General features: G+C 36.6%; 2 protein-coding genes and 1 non-coding gene across 3 annotated transcripts; 2 read left to right on the forward strand and 1 right to left on the reverse strand.

The window, feature by feature from the left end:
- Positions 1-451: 451 nt before the first annotated feature.
- Positions 452-558, reverse strand: LOC125582573. Its single transcript, XR_007320030.1, has one exon. It is a non-coding gene; the product is annotated as a small nucleolar RNA R71 (small nucleolar RNA).
- A 7,907-nt stretch (positions 559-8,465) lies between these two features.
- Positions 8,466-13,182, forward strand: LOC125581661 (gibberellin 3-beta-dioxygenase 2). Its single transcript, XM_048747490.1, has 2 exons — positions 8,466-11,997; positions 12,510-13,182. The coding sequence occupies exons 1-2, from the start codon at positions 11,519-11,521 to the stop codon at positions 13,105-13,107; spliced, it is 1,077 nt and encodes a 358-aa protein (XP_048603447.1). The 5' UTR covers positions 8,466-11,518; the 3' UTR covers positions 13,108-13,182.
- Positions 13,183-14,432: 1,250 nt separating this feature from the next.
- LOC106436779 (gibberellin 3-beta-dioxygenase 4-like) lies at positions 14,433-15,901 on the forward strand. The gene is made up of 2 exons (XM_013877724.3): positions 14,433-15,003; positions 15,198-15,901. Exons 1-2 carry the CDS (start codon positions 14,546-14,548, stop codon positions 15,793-15,795), a joined length of 1,056 nt encoding a protein of 351 aa, XP_013733178.2. The 5' UTR covers positions 14,433-14,545; the 3' UTR covers positions 15,796-15,901.
- The last annotated feature ends 6,790 nt before the right edge of the window (positions 15,902-22,691 follow it).

The raw sequence follows: 22,691 nt of genomic DNA on the forward strand, positions 1-22,691 counted from the left end.
AGAAGAAGAACAACAAGCCCACTTGCAGAGATTGGATATTGATATGGCAGATCCACCGCAAGGGGCAGAACACCAACCGCGGGCAACTCGACCCATTGGTACTTATGACCTGCCCAACATTCATGGTCATAGACTAGGAATCCGAGCACCGGCTGTGGCAGCCAACAACTTTGAGGTCAAGTCAGGACTCCCCAACGTGATCGAGAACAACAAGTATCATGGCTTAGCTCTAGAGGACCCATTTGACCACTTGGACAAGTTCGACAGCTACTGTGGGTTGTCAAAAACCAATGGTGTGTCTGAAGATGCCTTAAAGCTCAAGTTATTCCCTTTCTCTTTGGGGGATAAGGCACGTCAGTGGGAGAAGTCTCTACCCAGCGACTCTATCACCACTTGGGATGATTGCAAGAGAGCATTCTTGGAGAAGTTCTTCTCTACTTCAAGAACTGCTAAGCTGAGAAATGAGATTTCCAGTTTTCAACAGAAGAACTTGGAAGGCTTCAGCGAAGCGTGGGAGAGATTCAAGGGCTACCAAGATCAATGCCCACACCATGGTTTCTCTAAGGAGAGCTTGCTGAGCACATTCTACCGTGGTGCTCTTCCTAAGTACAGGGCCAGACTGGATACAGCTAGCAATGGGTTCTTCTTGGGGAGAACTGAGGAAGATGCAGAGGAGCTGGTTGACAACATGGTAAAGAGTGATGCAGTCTACAGTGGAGACCACGACAGAAGCAGTCGAACAGATGATAAGCAGACGAGGAAGGAGTTGAAAGCTCTACAGGATAAGATAGACATCCTCCTTGCTGATAAAGCCAGACAAGAGCAACTGCACTTTGTTGGTAACCCAAGCCAAGATACACCACCTGTTGTCCATGAGGTTGAGGGTTTGGAAGGTCAGGAAGAGCTGTGTTTCATCAACAACAATGGTAGCTGGTACAAAAAAGAGCCCAACTTTCAGTACAACAACTACCAACAGAAATCCTATCCCAACAACCAACAGAGTGGTTATCCGCCTCGAAACAACCAGCAAGGCAACTATCAACCTCAGCAAAACCCCTCATCTGGTTCCTCTGCTCCTCAAGAGAGCAGCACTGACACCCTGCTGAAACAAATCTTGGAGTCTCAGACTAGAAGTGAGAAGCATGTTGGTTATGAGTTGAAGAACCTTCATTCCAAGATTGATGGGAGCTACAATGAGCTCAACAACAAGTTCTCACATCTTGCTTCTACAGTCAAGAATTTAGAGAATCAGTTTGCTTCCATGAACACTCACCAGACTCGCCAGCAAGGATCTCTACCTGGAAATCTGACCAAAACCCCAAGGAGGCCAAAGCTATCACCCTTAGGAGTGGTTAGCAGTTACCTCCTACAACCCTCACTAGGGATGCTGAGAAACTAGGTGAAGAGGTGGCCATCAACTTAGATGATGAAGTGGTGATTGTTGATGAAAAAATCAATGATGAAATCTTGGAGAAGATTGTGGAAGCCAAGGGTAAAGGAAAGGTTGGGAAGCGAAGAAAACAGTGAAAGATGGTGAAGTTCTTGATCCAGCAAGTGAGAATTCTTTTGTTCCTCCTCGCTATGAACCCAAACTACCATTACCTGGTAGATTCAAGAGGCAGCTGCTAGAGAAGTACAAGGCTTTGTTTGAGAAGCAAATGAGTGAAGCTCAGGTTGCAATGCCCATCATCGATGCTTTCATGTTGATTCCTCAATACAACAAGTTCCTGAAAGATGTTGTAGCTGCAAAGAAGAAGGAAATGGAAAGCATGATGATTCTTACCCATGAGTGCAGTGCCATCATCCAAAGGCTTGATGTTCCAGAGAAGTTAGAGGATCCAGAATGCTTTACACTACCTTGTGCTCTTGGACCTATGGTATTTGAGAAATGTCTCTGCGATTTGGGAGCTAGTGTCAGCGTGATGCCTTTGTCTGTTGCAAAGAAGCTTGGATTCACTCAGTACAAGAAGTGTAAACTCTCTCTGGTGTTAGCTGATCGTTCAGTGAAGTACCCTGTGGGCATCTTAGAGGACCTACCTGTGATGATTGGAAGGTATGAGATACCTACAGATTTTGTGGTGCTTGAGATGGGTGAGGAGGCTCAGGACCCATTGATTCTTGGAAGGCCATTCTTACCTACAGCAGGAGCAATTGTTAAGGTGAAAGAGGGCACAATTGATCTCCATTTGGGTAAGGGCATGTTCTCCACTTTGACATCAAGGAGAAAATGAAAAAACCAACTGTGTTCGGGCAAGCCTTCTACATTGAAGAGATGGACACTCTTACTCATGAGCACCTTGAAGAGTTACCACCTGAGGACGACGAGGAGGGAGCATCTCCCTCTACTCATTCTCCATAGAAGGTAACCCACTACTTTCCCTTGTATATACCATTTCGTTTTTGCATATTAGTTTTCTCTTTTTGGGTATCTCTCTCTCCTTGACAACACAGAGACTGTGTCATTTAAGTTTGGGGGAGGTACCAAGTATTTGATCACGTTTGCTTTGATGATTTTGAGTCTCATGCATTGCATTATACATATATATTTGCATAAAAAAATTCATTTAGTTTGCATCATTGGCATTTCTAGGAGAGTCTAAGGCATATAGGTTGCATTTACTTGCATTGGGAGCAATGATTTGAAATGCCTTGTAAAAAACATTACTTTGCACCTGAGTAGCTTATGCACCTCTCAAAAACACTTGTATTCTTCGAGCCTTGAAGACTCTTCTTGAAACTTGTTGATTGCTGAAACTCAGTCTTTGAAGCCAACTACAACCTTATTTGAACTAAACGAACTTAATGCTTCTTGCTCATGGTCCCTTGTGTACTGAGTCATGGCTATACACACCTGAGTTGTCACATCATTTATGCCAATCTTATTTTGACAAACTCTAGTGGTAGACCACTCCCAAAACTTTTCCCTCCTTTTAAGCTTTCATTGTTTGATGAGTGAGGCCTTCTTCGGAAAGTCTTACATGTGCATAATGTTGAGAGTATCGGGAATGACAATGCTTGATCTTCATTCTTGCTAGATTGGGCACTCTATTGTCTAGCTATAGGTGGGGGGTGAGAGTTGTGATTATGATTTGGGAGCAATGAAAAAGGAAAAGAAATGACTCTTTGTGTTTAAGTGAATTGTCTTATTGGGATAAGTAGAAAAACCTCTAGCTCAAGTTATGAAAAGTCTTGGCACCCATCTAAAAAAAAAAAAAAAAAAAAAAATATATGAAAAGAAAAGAAAAAGAAAGAAAAAGGGAGCTAGCAAAGTTGTTAGGAGCTAAGTAATGTTTTGAGGTTGTGAAAAATCTCTTGTAGATTTCAAAGAGAAGGAGTTAATGTTCTTAGGATCTTTTGGTGAGAGATGTGAGTTGGGTTTGACATTTGGGAATGATTGTGTAATTGTATGTTTGGGAATAGGGTAGAACAATGGAGATTGAGCATTGTATGCATGAGTTGATCCCTTTCTTAGATATATTATGTGCAATGTCAAGGCTACTTGTTTTGAGAGTGAACCACCTTTGAAATCATATATTTTGAACCTCTTGACTCACTTGAATAAAAGCCTTCCCTTACCCAACCAAATGACTTGGACCAACTGACCATTTGCAAGAATTCACCTGATGTTTTGTGCTTAATGAATGTGAGAGTTGGCTGATTTGCATGTGTGAATGCATGATGATGAGTGTAGGGATGAAAAGAGTTGAATAGGCCTAGAGAAGCTAGAGTATAATAAGAGAGGGTGTACTAATGCTGAATTTAGATGTTGATTTGAGTGTTTTGTGTGTTTCTTTTGGCTATGAGCTCTCACCTTCAAACCTCTCTCCCTATGAGTTCTAGAAAGTTCACTTGTGGACAAGTAAAAGAACAAGTTTAGGGGAGTTGATATCTTGCATATTTCCATTATCTTATCCATTCGTCCATGTGCATTTTGATCATATAGACTAGGATTTAGCCATGTTTAGGTTGCATTTTGCATACATGAGTCTCTATTAGGTACTGGAGTACCACATGAGGTTATTGGAGACATTCAAGTGCATTTGGAGCTCAAAAGAGGTGAAAAAGTGACCATTGGACGAACCGAGCATGGGAGCGACCTCCCGGAGCGACATCACGAAGTCGTTGTGTCCCACTTCTCAGAGCAACCTTCCTAAAGCGACGCCATGAAGTTGCTCGCGTTCTCGTTACTCCGAACAGTCTTAGATGACCCTGGAGCGACCTCTCAGAGCGACCCGTTGGAGCGACACACCAAAGTCGCTCGGGACCTCTCGCCCGGAGACACCAAAAATCGGCCCTGGAGCGACTTTCCAGAGCGACACCTGCAAGTCGCTCCGCGTTATTTTGCTGCCGAAAATCATGATTTCTCAAGGACCTTTTTACAATTTATTTTGGACGTTTTGCACTTGGAAAAACCTATGTTTTAAACATCTTTTGTAGCCACCAGGCAGAGGATCTTTTGATCTATTGAGAAATACACAAAAACTCTCTTGAGAAGTTTATCTCTTGGATTTTGATTGTTATGTTCTTGTTGATTTCTTATCTATTTCTCTACATGATTAATCTGAAATCCAATATGAGTTTAAGAGGAATCATGGAGATTAGTGAGTAATCACCTTTTGAATTCATGGGTTAGGGAGATTAAGGGTGATTAGGTTAGTTCTAGGATGTTTTAGTGTAGATCATTCTTGTTCCTTGCTAATAGAGTATTCCTAATGCATCTTCTGAGTTGGCCACTCAAAAGTTGATCAATAGGCATTTCCCACCCGAAAGGTGTTTGATGAAATGCCTGAGACAACTCTCCTAGGCTTTTAATATACTTTGCCAAAGACATTTGTTGTTAAAGGTGCTAAGATAGCTAATAGACTTGTTAGTAATGATTGCTTTCATATTATTCAACCAAAGACATTTGATGTTTGAGATATGTTAGCAAATGAGCATTCATCTAGACATAGAGCTTGCTTAGAATTGTGTCTAGGCTTAAGGTAGATAGTTTGATTGATCATTTGTCATCCTTAGTTCGAAACTTGATCACCCAAGGTCTAATCCCTATGCCCATGAGTTCTCTTTTCCCTTAGTCAAGAAAGTATCATTCTGTTATTGCTTTTTAGTTTTAGTCATAGCTTAAAACTCATCTAAATCATTGGTTGCACTTAGATTAAGTGAGTACTTGCATTCTCAGTGCTTTGATATCCCTCAGAACTGGTTCGACAATCACTATACTACAACATTTGTCTTAGGAGCTTGAAAACTCCTAACATCACACGACAGGCTATATGGCTCAGCGAGTTGCTTGAAGAGATCCACGGGTCATCGAGTGAGAAGGTGGTTATACGTATTGACAATAAGTCTGGCATTGCTCTTACAAGAAACCATGTGTTTCACGGACGCAGCAAGCACATACACTCTAGATACCATTTCATTAGAGAGTGTGTCGAGAATGGAGTAATAGAAGTCGAGCATGTTCCCGGAAGTCAACAGAAGGCGGATATCTTAACCAAAGCTCTAGGAAGGATAAAGTTTAAGGAGATAAGATATCTCATTGGAGTTCAAGATTTGAGTGATGTGAAGTTCAAGCTTAATGGGGAGATTGTTGGATTAAGCTTGAAGAACAAAGAAGCTTGAGATAGAAGTAAGGAGACCTAATCCTATCGAGACTTGGAAATAGGAAACATTATAAGCTTAGGAGTTATCTAAAGTTATGTTTATCTATTAGGATTAGGAAAATATAATCTCTATATAAGTAAATATTGAGATGTAATACCATTTACGAAATTTAGGGATTTGAGAACTTGTGTTTTGAGAGAGTCTCACAAGTTATTAATAAGAGATAATTCTTATTTGAGTCTTTGAGTTTCATACTTGAGTTCGTTATTTGAGTTCTAGAGACTATTCTTCTGGAATGATATATAATAACAAAACTATCCGAGAGAAATTTAATAATAACATTCTTTTCTATATAGCTTTGACGGCTATTTTCTTTTAGTTGCGATTACGAACTAGCTTAAGTAAAAATTATCTTTAGTCTACATGATCAGAAATTACTAAAAAGTAGTTTGTAAGAAGATTATATACTAATAACTTTGATATGAAAAATGTATGTTATTGATTTTATAAACTTATACGACTGGGATGAACAACATATACAAGTATATAAGTGAACACAAAAGTAATCCCCTATATATTAATTGAGAAGCATTTGAAAAATTAAAACCTTAATTTTGTATTAATTAAAAAAAACCCTAAATCCTAGGTGACACTCTAAATGCTTTCTAAATTCAATTTCAAAGAATTCTAGAGCATCTAATATAAAGTATAGTTTAATCTAATGGTGTCACATTATTCCATAATTATATAACACTAGAGAACATTATATTAACCTAAAATATAGGAAGTGTGTATTATTTCCTTAAATAAAAGCTACGGAATTACCTAATATGATTTACATATATATGGCAATTAATGATTATGAATAATAAAGATTTGATAACAATTTTTGCATCATTCTTCATTTTTGTTTAAATTTATATTATTAAAAAAAAATAAACAATCACATTAACCATATAATAAAAAAATTAGATTTTTTCTTATATGTTATATTTTGAATTTTTTAAAATGACTTTAAAATACAAAAAAAGAGGAAACCTTATATGTTATATATTTCTTTTTAAAATGACTTTAAAATACAAAAATGAAGACATCTTATATGTTATATTTTTCTTATATGTTAGAATTTTCTTATATGTTATATTTTGAATTTTTAAAAACGACTTTAAATTACAAAAATGTAAGTTTTCCTTAAGTATACGACTAAAAACATTAAAATGACATGTATCAATTCGATGGTTGATTTGAAAGCTTTCAAAACCATATGGAAGATAAAAGTCAAAATAATTTAACTGTGGAAACAATACTGTTCACTTTTTTCAAGAATGTGTTCGATGGAAAAAATAAGGTTTGTATGTCATAATTTGTTGAATGTCCACTAGAGAACATTATATTAACCTAAAATATAAGAAGTGTGTATTCTTTCCTTAAATAAAAGTTACAGAATTACCTAATATGATTTACATATATATATGATAATTAATGATTATGAATAATAAAGGTTTGATAACAATTTTTGCATTCTTCTTCATTTTTGTTTAATTTATATTATTAAAAAATAAACAATCACATGAACCATATAATAAAAAATAGATTTTTTCTTATATGTTATATTTTGAATTTTTTAAAATGACTTTAAATTACAAAAATGAGGAAATCTTATATGTTATATTTTTTTAAAAAAAGACTTTAAAATAAAAAAATGAGGACACCTTATATGTTACATTTTTCTTATATGTTACATTTTTTCTTATATGTTATATTTTGAATTTTTTAAAACGACTTTAAATTACAAAAATGTAAGTTTTCCTTAAGTATACGGCTAAAAACATTAAAATGACATGTATAAGTTCGATGGTTGATTTGAAAGCTTTCAAAACCATATGTAAGATAAAAGTCAAAATAATTTAACTGTGAAAACAATACTGTTCACTTTTTCAAGAATGTGTTCGAGGGAAAAAATAAGGTTTTTATGTCATAATTTATTTAATGTCCACTAGAGAACATTATATTAATCTAAATTATAAGAAGTGTGTATTCTTTCCCTAAATAAAAGCTACGAAATTACCTAATATGATTTACATATATATGACAATTAATGATTATGAATAATAAAGATTTGATAACAACTTTTGCATCCTTCTTCATTTTGTTTAATTTTTTATTATTAAAAAAAATAAACAATCACATTAACCATATAATAAAAAATTAGATTTTTTCTTATATGTTATATTTTGAATTTTTTAAAATGACTTTAAATTACAAAAACGAGGAAACCTTATATGTTATATATATTTTTTTAAAACGACTTTAAAATACAAAAATGAGAACACCTTATATGTTATATTTTTCTTATATGTTAGATTTTTTCTTATATGTTATATTTTGAATTTTTTAAAACGACTTTAAATTACAAAAATGTAAGTTTTCCTTAAGTATACGACTAAAACATTAAAATGACATGTATCAATACGATGGTTGATTTGAAAGCTTTCAAAACCATATGGAAGATAAAAGTCAAAATAATTCAACTGTGAAAACAATACTGTTCACTTTTTTCAAGAATGTGTTCGATGGAAAAAATAAGGTTTTTATGTCATAATTTGTTTAATGTCCAATACGATCAACCCATGATGTATTAATTATAGTTTTGTTCCATTATTTTTAATAAAAATTGATCTGATCCACCGGAAAAAAATTATATAATAACAACAAAAAATATTTTATATATATAAATAAAATGATCAAATATATAAAAGAAACTATCAATAATATATAAAAATAAATTCACCCTGCGCAAGGCGCATGTCTTATCCTAGTCTATTATTATAAATAAGGATTTTCTCTCCTTCTTATGACATGTGGAATGGAGGGTTTGTTGACATGTGTCCTCTTTTTTTTGACTTTTTACATTTTAGATCATTCTTCTTTTAGATTATTGTAATTTGGTTCACTATTTTCTAACTATGCACTATCTAATCCTTCTCACACTAACCATCATCATTTGAAATTTGATAATCTATTTTATTGTTCAAAAATTGCAAAATGAATAAAGAAATAAGTATACAAATATAAATGTATTTTAAATATTTAATTTATTCACAGCTAAAAATTTTATTATTTTTTACTATTTTTTGTTATTCATTTACAACTATATATTTATCTTAATATTAACCAAACTAAAGCAGAACACATAATCTAAACATAAAACTTCCATAATCACAGAGAAAAATGCTAAAATAACACTAACTCAATAAAGGTCCAGAGCTCAAAGGCGATCAAGAACGAAAACTAACTTACCCCACTTTATCATAGAGTGTCTTGGCTAGAACAATCAAAAGTCAGAAAAATGTAGAAAGATAATCTTGAGATAATGCAATCCCTCGAATACAAAGGAGCGTGATCAATGACCAATGCAAAGAACCAAAAAAGCGGGTTAGAGGAAGAATAATCCATAGAAGGCCAAAATCACCACGAAGCAGGAGAAGACATACATAACGAACGATAAGCACAACCACCAGCTAAGAGGTAAGAAGCACCTCACAAACTAAACAAGCACAAACAAGACGCCTATGCCGGTGAAGAACCACAAAGCTCTGGATAGAAGGGACCAAAGCTCCAAGAGACTAATACCACACATTTATACTAAGGGAAGCAAGGGAAGAAGAGAACAACCTGAGTGAGGGAGAACGGAAGCCAACCCCCGAGAAACCAGAGCCCAGACTTAAGACCAGAAACAATCTTCCAAATCTACAGAGCATACTCGGAGGAGAACACTATCCAAACCTGGAGTGGCAAACATGGCGAAAGGGAGAGTCATAGAAATGCAAACAGCGATGAAAGCTGCAACGAGATGAGGGAACATAGATGGAAGGGTAGATAAAACAAAATCGGAGCCGTCCTCGAGCTATAGAAGTCGGATCACCAAAAACCATATCTTGAAAACTAAGACGAGAAGGGACTATCGATGGTAAGCCAACGACGAGGAAAACAACTTCAGAGACGACTAAACTCTGACTCAACCCAAGGAGACACAGTTCCTAACATGAGCCGAGATCTAAGGAAGAAGTGGAGAAAAAGGTGAGGAAGAACAAAAGCACATATGTGAGTCTTTTTCGGTGATGGTGAGAATCACAGCACACCGGAAAGGTAAACGAAATGCATAGATGGTGACGGCTCAATGTAAAAATATAGGAAGAGAGCACAACACATCTTTAAAAAGTAATGTTCAAATAATTGAAAAAACAAATATTAATTTTTACCTTGAAACTATTAGCCTTAGAATCAACAAATTCCTAAATGTAAAATTATTGAAATTCAATATGCATTACATCACAAACTCACTCCACCACTAATAAGTACTACACAACAACACACTATTAAAAAATAAACACATAATATGTTAGCATATCACCTATTACTACATAACATAATAAAAATATCAATAATGCTCTTAGCAAATAAAGACGATCACATAATTAGTTAACTAAATCATTCGAAAAATAATAATTAACAACAATAAAACAATATTACGCGCATGCTCTAGTTCCAGTATAAGGAAGTTTGTATCCGTCTTTTCCTTTTTCTTTGCTTTTTTATACTAGTTGTTAGGAAAAGAATCGTAACGGTGGCATAGTTTTCTGTGAGTATCCGACGTTTTGAATACCATTTTTAATGTTTTGGTTTTCTTTAAGTTTTGGGTTGATCAAGTCATGTCAGATTAATACTTCTCCGAACTCAAGATGAGCCTTATTCTTTTGTGGACTTTTATTTTTTTGATAAGCCTTATCGGCTGATCCGTCGGCCCCGGGAGAAACGCACTTAGTGATACAAAGTGGACTATCCCGAAAGCGTACCACATTGCATGATCCGAGTTTAGAATACTTTCCGCGTAATGCCAGAGGGTGGACCAATCATCTGTTATGACCCACCATGTAAACCACTTGGGCCGAAACCCAAGCTCAGACTGGCCAAGTAGTGATAATTTAGTTATCAGGGGAATCGAACCCATAACTGATGTGGGTACACACCAAGCCCCAAGAGATTGTCAGTAGGCTACCACTACTTTGTTGCGTTTTATCGAACTTTTAGATTATTAGACCGGATTTTAAGATTGGGTTTGGAGTGGGGTAAACTCACCTTCAATACAATGTAGATTTTTCTAAAATCTATAGGTTTTGTTTAGTAAATCTCCACATTTGGCAGATTTTTGTTGTTGTAAGCAATTGTTTTATAATAAAACATTTTTAGTTGTACGTACTTTTGTAAATTTGTGAAGCAAATTAATTATTTTAATGCAAACCTGATTATTCAAGCGTAATAACATATAGCTTTGACATTTAATATTCGGAAAGTACACTTTTTTTGTAGGACGTTCTTAAATTTTTGGTTTGGTAACAATTGTCTCTTTTTCTACAGATATTGACACTGAAGTTAGGTTTTCAGTAGAACTAATGTTTAAAAGAGGAAAATTTTGCAACAGGCTAGCCAAATTATAATGTTGTTCTCTCCTATAAAAACTCTAATGAATACACAACAAAATAGCAAATTAGCTTATTCTGTGAAAAGAAAAGAAAAACATTCAGACACACACTTAGTCAAAAAAACAAAAACAAAAATATACAGACACATACAAACAAAATCGTTAAATCTAAGTTAGAAAAGAAAATTATTTGGACAGAAAAAAGGAAGAATTTTATAACCAAATAAGAATGAGATTAAAAGGAGCCTTTGTCTTCACATATCAAATACGCTCATTCACTACACTTCAGTCTTGACTACTATAAATACCCTCCGACTCCTACTCCTCTTCTCCACCAAACATCATATTCATACCAAAAGGGAACACTAGCTAAGAAAATAATACTCACATTCTAATAAATTTTTATCTATAAACCTTTATACCAATCCAATCATGCACTCAACGTTAAGCGATGTGTTCATATCGCATCCCATTCATATCCCACTCTCAAACTTACCCGACTTCACATCCCTCCGTCACCTCCCAGATTCCTACACATGGACCCCCAAAGACGATCTCCTCTTCTCCGCATCCTCTTCCGACGAATCTCTACCCTTCATCGACCTCTCCGATCCCCACGTGGCCACTCGTGTTGGCCATGCTTGTACCACGTGGGGGGCATTCCAGATCACAAACCACGGAGTGCCCTCACGGCTTCTCGACGACATTGAGTTCCTCACTGGAAGCCTTTTCCGGCTTCCCGTCCACCGGAAGCTCAAGGCAGCTCGACGGGAGGATGGCATCTCCGGCTACGGGGTTGCTCGTATTGCTTCTTTCTTCAACAAACAAATGTGGTCCGAAGGTTTCACAGTTATTGGTTCCCCACTTGATGATTTCCACAAACTCTGGCCCAAGCAGCACCTCAAATACTGGTATCTATATATCTTTATCTTCTTTTTTTTTGGGACAAGAGAAAAACTATATATCTTTATCTAAGATTCGTTTTCTTGTAACAACAGACCGTAAATAGCATATCAACATATATATCCACTTCTCTTAAAGGAAAAAAAAAAAGATTAAACCGGCTCAACCAAAAATAAGATTAGTGGACGTGTTAGTACATTACAGTTGACTATTATATATTTCGTTATTTTCTTATGGATACGAGTAGGAATAATCCGAAAAAGGAAAAATAGAAATCGAAATATCTTGCCATGTTGAAGTTTAGTTAAAAGCACAATGAAAGCTAATAGACCCACCAAAGATTATATGTGTCTCAACGATATCTGTATACTATATAGTAAGCAGTAACAAAATACAATGGCATTTATGGTAGGAAAAAAAAGGCTGATGGACGCATTAATAGATTATGGCTGTCTCAGTTTTTGTATGAAGATTTGTATACGTTTTAAGATTTCATCTGATTGTCACATCGATTAAACAGTAAAATTATTCAAGAGTATGAAGAGCATATGCAAAAGTTGGCAGCCAAGCTGATGTGGCTGGCATTAGGCTCACTTGGAGTTGAGGAAAAAGACATTGAATGGGCCGGTCCCATTTCAGACTTTCAAGGAGCACAAGCAGCTATCCAACTAAACCACTATCCAATATGTCCAGAACCGGACCGAGCAATGGGTCTCGCAGCACATACCGACTCAACTCTCATGACCATACTGTACCAGAACAACACCGCCGGTCTCCAGGTTTTCAGGGATGACGTGGGCTGGATCACCGTGCCACCTGTCCCTGGCTCACTAGTGGTCAACCTCGGTGACTTACTCCACATTTTGACCAACGGAATATTCCCGAGCGTGCTTCACCGAGCTAGGGTTAACCACCTCCGATCTCGCTTCTCCATGGCTTACTTGTGGGGTCCACCTTCTGATCTGATGATCTCTCCGCTTCCCAAACTCGTTGATCCTCTCCATTCTCCTCTTTACCCATCTCTTACTTGGAAGCAGTACCTTGCAACCAAAGCTACTCATTTTAATCAGTCTCTTTCCTTTATTAGAAACTATCTGTCTTCAGACCAAACCTCTTGATGTTTACATTTGTACTTTCATTATTGTACAGTTTTTATCTGAGTAATATGAGTAATAGTTAATACTTTATTTTAACTCATTACACGAGAACTTTGCTAGGTAGAAACCGTAGAATACATTAGGTATACCCCCCCCCCCCCCCTATTTTTTTAAAAATGTGAAAACTTGCTAGATTTTGATGTTTAAGCAATTACAAAGTACTTATCTCTTAAGGAATCAAAATATGGGGTCATTAAAAGCTCTCCATAAAGTAATAATGACAAAAAAACAATTGTAACTCACACCATGCATGAACACACTTGTTTTAATCGTTACATACCAGTCAAATTGCTAGTTTTAATTGAAAAATGGCATTATCCGAGTTATAGCCAATAAGTAATATTGCATAATCAATATAGAGAAACCAACATTTGTCAATGTTAATACGTGGATCAAATCAAATTGCTTAGATTTAATTGGAAATACTAAATAAGATATATTCTACTAATCCATAATACACTAGTTTTAGACCTTTTTCTTAGTTTTTTTAGTTAAAAGTTAAGAGACAAGTTCTTATATTCCGCTAAGAACCTCAGCCTAAGAGCATGATTAACCCCGATCTCTTAGTCGGGGTTCTTAACTCATGATTTGACATTTTTTTATTTTTTTTTACACTTTTTGGCTAAGAAACGGTTCGTAGAGCATGATTAATGGAGAGTTCTTAGGGTGGGATTCTTAGCGGAATATAAGAACTCGTCTCTTAACTTTTAACTAAAAAAGCTAAGACCAGCTCTTAAATAAGATATTTAAGACCTGGTTCTTAGATTTTTTAGTTAAAAGTTAAGAGACGGATTCTTATATTCCGCTAAGAACTCCACCGTAAGAACTTTCCATTGATCATGCTAAGGGCATGATTATTGGTAGTCCCAACATTGGTCCTTAGTGTTTTTTGGTGTGGGACCCACCACATTTTTCTAAGAACTTTGCTCAAATGTCCCTAATTAAGAAACGTCACAAAGGTTGTCCCTAACTGTTTGCAGACCCCACTGACACGTGGCGGTCCGCAATTGGTTCATCATTTAATTTTTTTTTAAAAAAAAAAAATCAAAAAAAAAAATTAAGGACAAAAAATGTCACAGCCGATAATCATGCCCTCGTATCTCTTATTTAAGAGACGGTTCTTAGCTTTTCTTAGTTAAAATCTAAGAAAAGCTAAGAACTGTCTCTTATCCGAAGCTAAGAACCCCAGTTAAAAGACTGAGGTTAATCACGTGTACCTACAGAAAAGGACAAGAATAAAAAAAAATGATTTATCCTCATCATATATGCATGTATTAAACTTGTTGTGATCGACATATATTCATAACATATGTGTGTCTTCTATGTATATCCTAAGTAATTGTATAGATCATGGATATCCCAATCTCACCAAATCCTAACACTCTCAATTTCACCAGCCATGCCTTCAATAACTGAAGATGTATCTATTGGAAACTTAGGCAGTCTCCAAACACTCCCAGACTCATTCACCTGGAACTTCACCGCTGCTGACTCCCTTCTCCCTCCCTCCTCCGCCACTGTGAAAGAGTTCATTCCGGTCATAAACCTCTCCGATCCTGACGTCACCACTTTGTTAGGAAATGCATGCAAAACGTGGGGAGCGTTTCAGATAGCCAACCACGGGATCTCTCAAAGTCTCCTCGACGACGTTGAATCTCTCTCCAAAACCTTTTTCGATATGCCGTCAGAGAGGAAACTCGAGGCTGCTTCCTCTAATAAAGGAGTTAGTGGGTACGGAGAACCTCGAATCTCTCCTTTCTTCGAGAAGAAAATGTGGTCTGAAGGGTTGACAATCGCCGATGGCTCCTACCGCAACCAGTTCCTTACTATTTGGCCCCGTGATTACACCAAATACTGGTAACGTCCACTTCACTTTACACAAACATGTATTGGATAGTTTACAAAAGTGTTTCAAGTGAAATGAAACTTATATTACTGAATTATGAGCTTTTCACATGCAAGTTAATTAACTTTATAAATTATGATTAGATCTTGGCTTTCTAACACTCAACGGTGATTCTTGAGTCTTTTTTTGGATTTTTCATGCGCAGCGGAATAATCGAAGAGTACAAGGGTGAAATGGAAAACTTAGCAAACAGACTTCTATCATGCATATTAGGCTCACTTGGTGTCACCGTAGACGACATCGAATGGGCTCAGAAGACCGAGAAATCTGGATCAAAAATGGGCCGAGGCGTCATACGACTAAACCATTACCCGGTTTGTCCTGAGCCAGAAAGAGCCATGGGTCTAGCCGCTCATACCGACTCATGTCTCCTAACCATTTTGCACCAGAGCAACATGGGAGGGCTACAAGTGTTCAAAGAAGAGTCCGGTTGGGTTACGGTAGAGCCGATTCCTGGTGTTCTTGTGGTCAACATCGGCGACCTCTTTCACATTTTATCGAACGGGAAGTTTCCTAGCGTGGTTCACCGAGCAAGGGTTAACCAAACCAAGTCAAGAATATCGATAGCGTATCTGTGGGGTGGTCCAGCCGGTGATGTGAAGATAAGTCCAATATCAAAGATAGTTGGTCCGGTTGGACCGTATCTATACCGGCCAGTTACTTGGAGTGAATATCTCCGAATCAAATTTGAGGTTTTCGACAAGGCATTGGACGCAATTAGAGTCGTTAATCCCACCAATTGAATCTCCTGTTCCAATGTTTTTAAAAATATTAATCGAGAAACATTTAAAAAGTTAAGTTGTAACCTCAAGTTTGTATTAATTAAAAAAGAGCTTTGCTTAAGTGTCACTTAATTAGAATGTCAATTTTGCTTACGTGGCGGTTTGAGAATCAATTGAAAATTTTGTTAGTCCAAAATTAAATTGCTAGAAAATGTTATATTATATAGTATGTTCATTATGAATTATTTATTTATTATATATTATTATAAAATTTATTATATATATTATTTCATTAAATAAAACCTACAGAATTACCTAATGTGATCAAGATATATATGACAATTAATCATTTCACATAATAAAGATTTGCTAACAATCTAATTACTTTTTATCATTTTTGTTTAATTATTTATTATTAAAATAAATTACAAAATTACATTAATCATATAATAAAAATTTAGATTTTTTTTTGTATACGTTTTATTTTGAATTTTTCAAAATGAGTATAAATTGCTAAAACTGTTAAAAGTCTCACATAAATTTTTGTGATCAAAGTTTAAATTTTTTTTCTATAATAAGATACAATGATTATAAAACCATATGAAAAAACTAATTTTAATTAATAGGTGTTTATGTTAATATATATTTCATATCGTTTAAATTAAATTATACATCATATGAGAATACATACTTATATTTTGATATTTTCATTGAACATATATTGAAAAGTTAATATTAAAAAAAAAGTTAATATTTTAATTTTGAAATCTTCATTGTTTTTTTTAAATGATTATAATTATTGAAACCACTAAATATTCCACATTAAAAAAAATTCGTTAGTGTTGAATATTGTTACACAAATATGCAAAGAATTATATAATCATATGCGTAGAAACCTCATTTAATAAATATCCATATTAAAAGTATACTATATATTTATGTTAATATCATTTAAATTTAATTATATATCATATACGATATATAAGATTAATTGTTTTGATTTATTTATCCTAAAATTGCAAATAAATAAGAGCGGTCGTTTGATTTATATGTGTACACCAATTTATTACATAATAGTAACTGATTTCTTAGTTATTTGATATATAATTATTATTTTATTATTTCATAATATGCAAAAATACATAAAAGTAATAAATATAAAATATTTCTTCTGCACAAAGTGCGGATCTTAATCTAAGTATATATCTCTTTAATAATTTTAAATCTTAAATATTTTTTTTTTTAGAAAACATAACGTATTGAAGAGGCGATCTAGAATCTCGATGATTTCAACGCGTTGGGATCCTGGGATTTCTGAGGTTTATGAGGATTGGATTTGGGAATCATCTATCAATCTTCGATGGATTGGTTTGGGAAGGTGGAATTTGGGGAAATCTCGGCGACTCCGAATCTAGTTGATTCGGATCTCGATTTCGATCATCATCAAGACGAAATCGAATCTTCCTCGAGGTATCATTTCGGTTTCCTTTTGTAGAGTTAACCAGGGATTTGGGTTTGGCGAGACAGCTAGAAAAGGGAAATTCTATGGAAATGGTGAGGAGATAATTTGGGGATTCTGGGCTTTGCGAATGAGAATGTGTGGGGAGATTGATCTTGAATACATCAATTCTGGGAGATTTGGTGGCACTCAAGGAAATTTTGGGTTTAGAATGATAATGAGAATTTGGGATCAGTATAAAAGGAACAAGGGGTTTACTTATCTTTGCATCTTTATTATCGAAACCTTTTCTCTTGTTCTAAGTAAAGATAAACGGTTTTCCTTTCTTCGTTTGGACAACGCAGAGTCAGCTTCTGAGTAATGTTGGGGAGGTGAAGAACGGTGAAGGCACTCGCAAGATAATTCAGCTTTGGTCAAGACCTTCTCCAAGACCTTGCTGGGAAGATGCATGAATCCTGAGGAGCAGGAGATGAAGGCTCTGATTTCGAACCTCCCGAAGATATGGAAGTTGGAGGAAAAGGTAGTTGGTACGGATTTGGGTTTCGGGAAGTTCCAGTTTGATTTTGAGGAGGAGGAGGATATGGAAGGGGTGCTCAAGCTTCAGCCCTTTCACTTTGATTACTGGATGCTTTCCTTGGCACGCTGGCAATCAAAGAAGTCTCTGCTCTACCCATCAGAGATCACCTTTTGGGTTCGTGTGATTGGCGTACCGGGGGAGTTCAAAACCGTTCCTACTTTTGAGAGCATAGGTGATGCTATTGGAAGGACGGTAGCTGTGGATTTGGATCATTCTCGAGTTCAAGTGGTGGTTGACGCCTTCAAGGAGCTCTGTTTTGAAACCACAGTGGACTTCACAGGCGGGGAGTTCTATGAGGGGGAGGAAGCTCCAGTCTCGCTACGCTATGAGAAGTTATTTGGCTATTGTCAAGTATGTGGCAGTCTCTGCCATAAAGATGAAGTGTATCCACTAGACGCGAAGAATAATAAGAAGAGTCCGGAGAAGAAACGGGAAGGTAGAGATGGAAATGGCTCGTGGTATGAAGGAGGAAAGCACGATGATAGGGCAAGGAGTTACAAAGGTGTAGTGATAAACGGGAATGTCAATTCACAGAACAAAAAGAGAGAAGGGTGTGATTACTACGGCAAGGGCAAAATGGTGGAGGAATCAGAATCTAAATGGATGAAGGTATCAGAGAGAGGAAACAAGAGGGCATATACTAACCGTGGAAGCTACAGGGGAGAGGGTGATGCATCTCGTCATAGGTCTGCGAGGAGAGATGATACTCGATTTGGAGTTCAGAATGAACAAACTAGGGAGCAACAGGGGCAAAGAGGTGGGCGTGTGGAAGCTCGAGAGGAGGGAGAGATTATGGGAGTAGAGGAGAAAGTTGCAACGTTGCCTTCCCAAAAATTCCAATAGGAGCTAGCCAATACGCAGGCTGATGGAACAGATGCAATATCTGATCCTACAGATGCATAGCAAGGTTTAGTAACGGTTCAAGGTTTGCTTGAGGATCAAGGGGAGTTAGATGATGAAGATGTGATGGAAATGGATGAGATTAAGGCTCATTTACTGGAGAACGGAATAGACATGGATGCAGAAGATTTTCTGGAGAACCTCTCGGAGGAAGAAGCTGAAGAGGTGATCAAGGGCCACGAGGAGGGGAGCAATGATCGGGAGGAAGAGGAAATGGTATCTGTGGAAGAAGAGAAAGGCCTGGTTGGAGGATGTTGCGAAAAAGCAAGAGTTACGCAAGCGTTTGTTTAAGCCCACGTCAAGCACGGCGGGAAGCACTAAGATGAGGGTCTTCAATGCGTTGGCGTCTCCACGAAAGCGGGCTGGGGATAAGACCAGAACAAGGCAAGGAGACAACAGCAAGCAAATGGAGAGCAAGGGTCCTTTAAACCCGAAAAATGGTACTCAGAAACCTTGATTTTATGGATCAAGCCTTTCATTATGGGAGTTTAAGCAAGCAGAGTTTGCTTTATGATCAGTTTCATGGTTTAATTTGTTTCTTGGTTTTAATAAGCTTTAATAGCATTGACATTTTCTTTCATTCAAACATGAGTTTGTGTATGGTTTCGGCTTTATTGTTATGGTTGTTGGTAAAGCTTGCTCTTGAGAGTAAGCAATGGTTTAATAAAAATGGTTTGTGTTATGGGTATTGTGGTTCGTGGTACATAGGTGACATCCCTCAACAAGGACACGATCGATATGATGGTATATTTATAGATTGGAATATGGATTGTGGTGGTGCCGTGAGTTTATTTAGTGGCATTATGATATATTCGATTGATCAGTCTAGGTGCCAACAGTGGGGCAGGGGTGCGGCTGCTCTGAAACGGAGGATCGCCGTCCGGAGCATCAATGGTGTTGAAGTAAGAAGACGAGGTATCATGATATGTTATGGTATCAAAGTTACTACAGCTCAATGGTGGCATAGGCAATTCGGGTTTTTTGAATGGGCCAATTTGGTACATGTGGTCGTTAGGCCCAACATTGATCAAATGTTTACTGTTCTTATTTTGATAAAAGTCCAGTTAGGTGGGGAAGGTTTCGTTATTACATTGTCTACTTTGGTTAAATGGTCGATATGTCTTTGGTGTTTTGGAAAGGGCTTCGTGGGTTTCAACTTTATTATCTTGTGTACTTTAAAGATTATATATAAAGATGTAGATACATTCTGTGATATTGCGTTAGTTCTTTTTCTCAAGTCTCAACTTGGAGTATGGGTGTTTTGGTTTGGAGTTTGTGTGAGCTAAACGTCAAAACAGGTTTTTTCCTATCCTTGGTGATCGTTTTAAGGGTACAGAAGTTACTATTGGCACATGTACTCTTTTATACTTTGAATGCGAAATGGAAAAATGGTCAATATGGAGATTACAAATGGTTGGAATCTTTATGGTGTTTTATGGTCTGGTCACTAAGACTGGAATATATTTGGATTGGAGAAAGAGGGTATCATTACATCCATAGTTTTGGCTCTTCCGAGCAAATAAAAAATTAATTTTTTAAATGAGGGTTTTAAGTTGGAATTGTCGAGGGATAGGCAGTAAGTAGACTATAAGCTATTTAAGCGAGATAAGGTAAAAACATAAGCCGGGTTTTTTATTTCTAGCAGAAACTAAGCAAGAACCGAAATTTGTTCAAAAATTCCAAGCTCTTTTTGGATATGATAATTTGGTCACAGTACATCCACTGGGAAGAAGTGGGGGACTAGCACTGTTTTTTCATAATGAGCATCAGGTGAGGGTTTTATATTCTAGCAACCGTATGATTGATGTGGAAGCGGCGGCTCTTGGCAAAAAGGTTTATCTTACTTTTGTATATGGGGATCCAGTTCAAAAGTTGCGAGAGCAAGTATGGGAACGTTTAACTAGGTATGGATTGGCGCGATCTGAACCTTGGTTTATTATTGGAGATCTCAATGAGATTACAGGAAATCATGAAAAATATGGGGGATCTATGAGGAGTCCAGATTCTTTTATTCCTTTTAATAATATGATACGAAATAGTGGTTTACACGAATTCCCGGCTAGGGGGAACAAAATGTCATGGCAGGGGAGAAGAGGTAAAGGAAAATGGGCAGTGATGATTCGATGTCGTCTAGATCGCGCTATAGCGAATGAAGAGTGGCACACGTTATTTCCATGTTCTTTTACAGAGTATCTAGGAATGGTGGCTTCTGATCATCGGCCAGTGGTGGCTTATCTTGAGGATAAAGTCCCTAAGAGGAAATGACAATTTCGGTTTGATAAGAGATGGATTGGACAGGCGGGTCTCATGGAATCAATTGCAATGGGTTGGACAGACTATAACGAAAGAAGAAAGGAAGAGAGATCACAGAATATAGTGGAAAAAATTAGTAATTGTCGTCACGAAATTGCTAAGTGGCGGAAAGATAATCCCCCTTATGGAAAGGAAAAAATAAATGAATTACAAAAAGCTCTTGAAGAGGTCCAAACAGATAATACTAGGTCTCACGAGGATATTCTGGAGGTATCTAGGAAATTACAAGATGCATATAAGGATGAGGAAGAGTACTGGCACCAGAAAAGTCGGAATATGTGGTATTAATTTAGAGATCTTAATACAAAATTTTATCATGCTTTAACTAGGCAAAGAAGGGTGTGTAATAGGATTCGTGGATTACATGATGTGGATGGGAATTGGATTACAGAGGATAATGGCGTGGAAAAGGTGGCAATAGATTATTTTGAGGATCTATTTAGTACCATATTCCCATCGGACTTCGATAGTTTCCTTACAGAGGTTACACCGGGAATCACTCCTCAGATGAATCAACATTTGTTGAGGCTAGCGACGGAGGAGGAGGTTAAAGAGGCTTTGTTTATGATGCACCCAGAGAAGGCACCAGGGCCGGATGGCATGACAGCTCTTTTTTTCCAACACTCATGGCATATTATTAAGAATGATTTAGTAGATATGGTGAATAATTTTTTGGTATCGGGAGAAATGGATACAAGATTGAATATCACTAATATATGTATGATCCCAAAAACAGAGAGACCTACAAGGATGACGGAATTAAGGCCCATTAGTTTATGAAATGTAGGGTATAAAATTATTTCGAAGGTTTTATGTCAGCGATTGAAAATCTATCTTCCGTTGCTCATTTCCGAAACCCAGTCGGCATTTGTGGCAGGAAGGTTGATCTCTGATAATATTCTTATCGCCCAGGAAATGTTCCATGGATTACAGACTAATAAAGCATGTCAAGGAAAGTATATTGCAATCAAAACGGATATGAGCAAAGCGTATGATAGAGTGAAATGAGATTTTATAAAGGCATTATTACAGAAATTGGGATTTGACCTTCATTGGATTAAATTAATGATGGAATGTATATCATCGGTTCAATATAGGGTTCTCATAAATGGTCAACCACGTGGCCTCATTGTTCCCGATAGGGGCTTACGTCAAGGAGATCCTTTATCGCCTTATTTATTTATTCTATGTATTGAGGCTTTAATTGCAAATATAAAAAAGTCAGAGAGAGGGCATCAATTAACGGGGATGAAGGTAGCGAGAGCTTGTCCGTCGATATCTCATCTGCTTTTTGCGGATGATAGTATATTCTTTTGTAAAGCTCAAAAGGAAGAGTGTCAAACCATCCTTAGGATTTTGAAAGAATATGAGGCAGTTTTAGGACAATTAATAAATTTTGAGATGTCTTCAATTCAATTTGGACATAAGATTGAAGAATCTGTTAGACAAGAATTAAGGGATATTTTGGGCATCCAGAATCTTGGAGGCATGGGATCCTATCTGGGTTTACCGGAAAATATGGGGGGCTCAAAGATTCAAGTTTCAGTTTCGTACAAGATCGTTTAAATAATAAAGTCAGTGGGTGGACTTTTAAATTCTTCACAAAAGGAGGAAAGGAAATGATTATCAAATCAGTGATTACAGCATTATCAAATCATACGATATCCT

The sequence above is a fragment of the Brassica napus genome, chromosome C2 (assembly GCF_020379485.1).
Source record: "Brassica napus cultivar Da-Ae chromosome C2, Da-Ae, whole genome shotgun sequence".
Taxonomy (NCBI): Eukaryota; Viridiplantae; Streptophyta; class Magnoliopsida; order Brassicales; family Brassicaceae; genus Brassica; species Brassica napus.

Excerpts from the sequence above, each read along its gene's own strand:
- LOC106436779 (XM_013877724.3), top strand. The coding sequence starts at position 14,546 with ATGCCTTCAATAACTGAAGATGTATCTATTGGAAACTTAGGCAGTCTC. Across the intron at positions 15,004-15,197 it reads CGTGATTACACCAAATACTG|CGGAATAATCGAAGAGTACA; the intron begins GTAACGTCCACT and ends TTTCATGCGCAG.
- LOC125581661 (XM_048747490.1), top strand. The coding sequence starts at position 11,519 with ATGCACTCAACGTTAAGCGATGTGTTCATATCGCATCCCATTCATATC. Across the intron at positions 11,998-12,509 it reads AAGCAGCACCTCAAATACTG|TAAAATTATTCAAGAGTATG; the intron begins GTATCTATATAT and ends TCGATTAAACAG.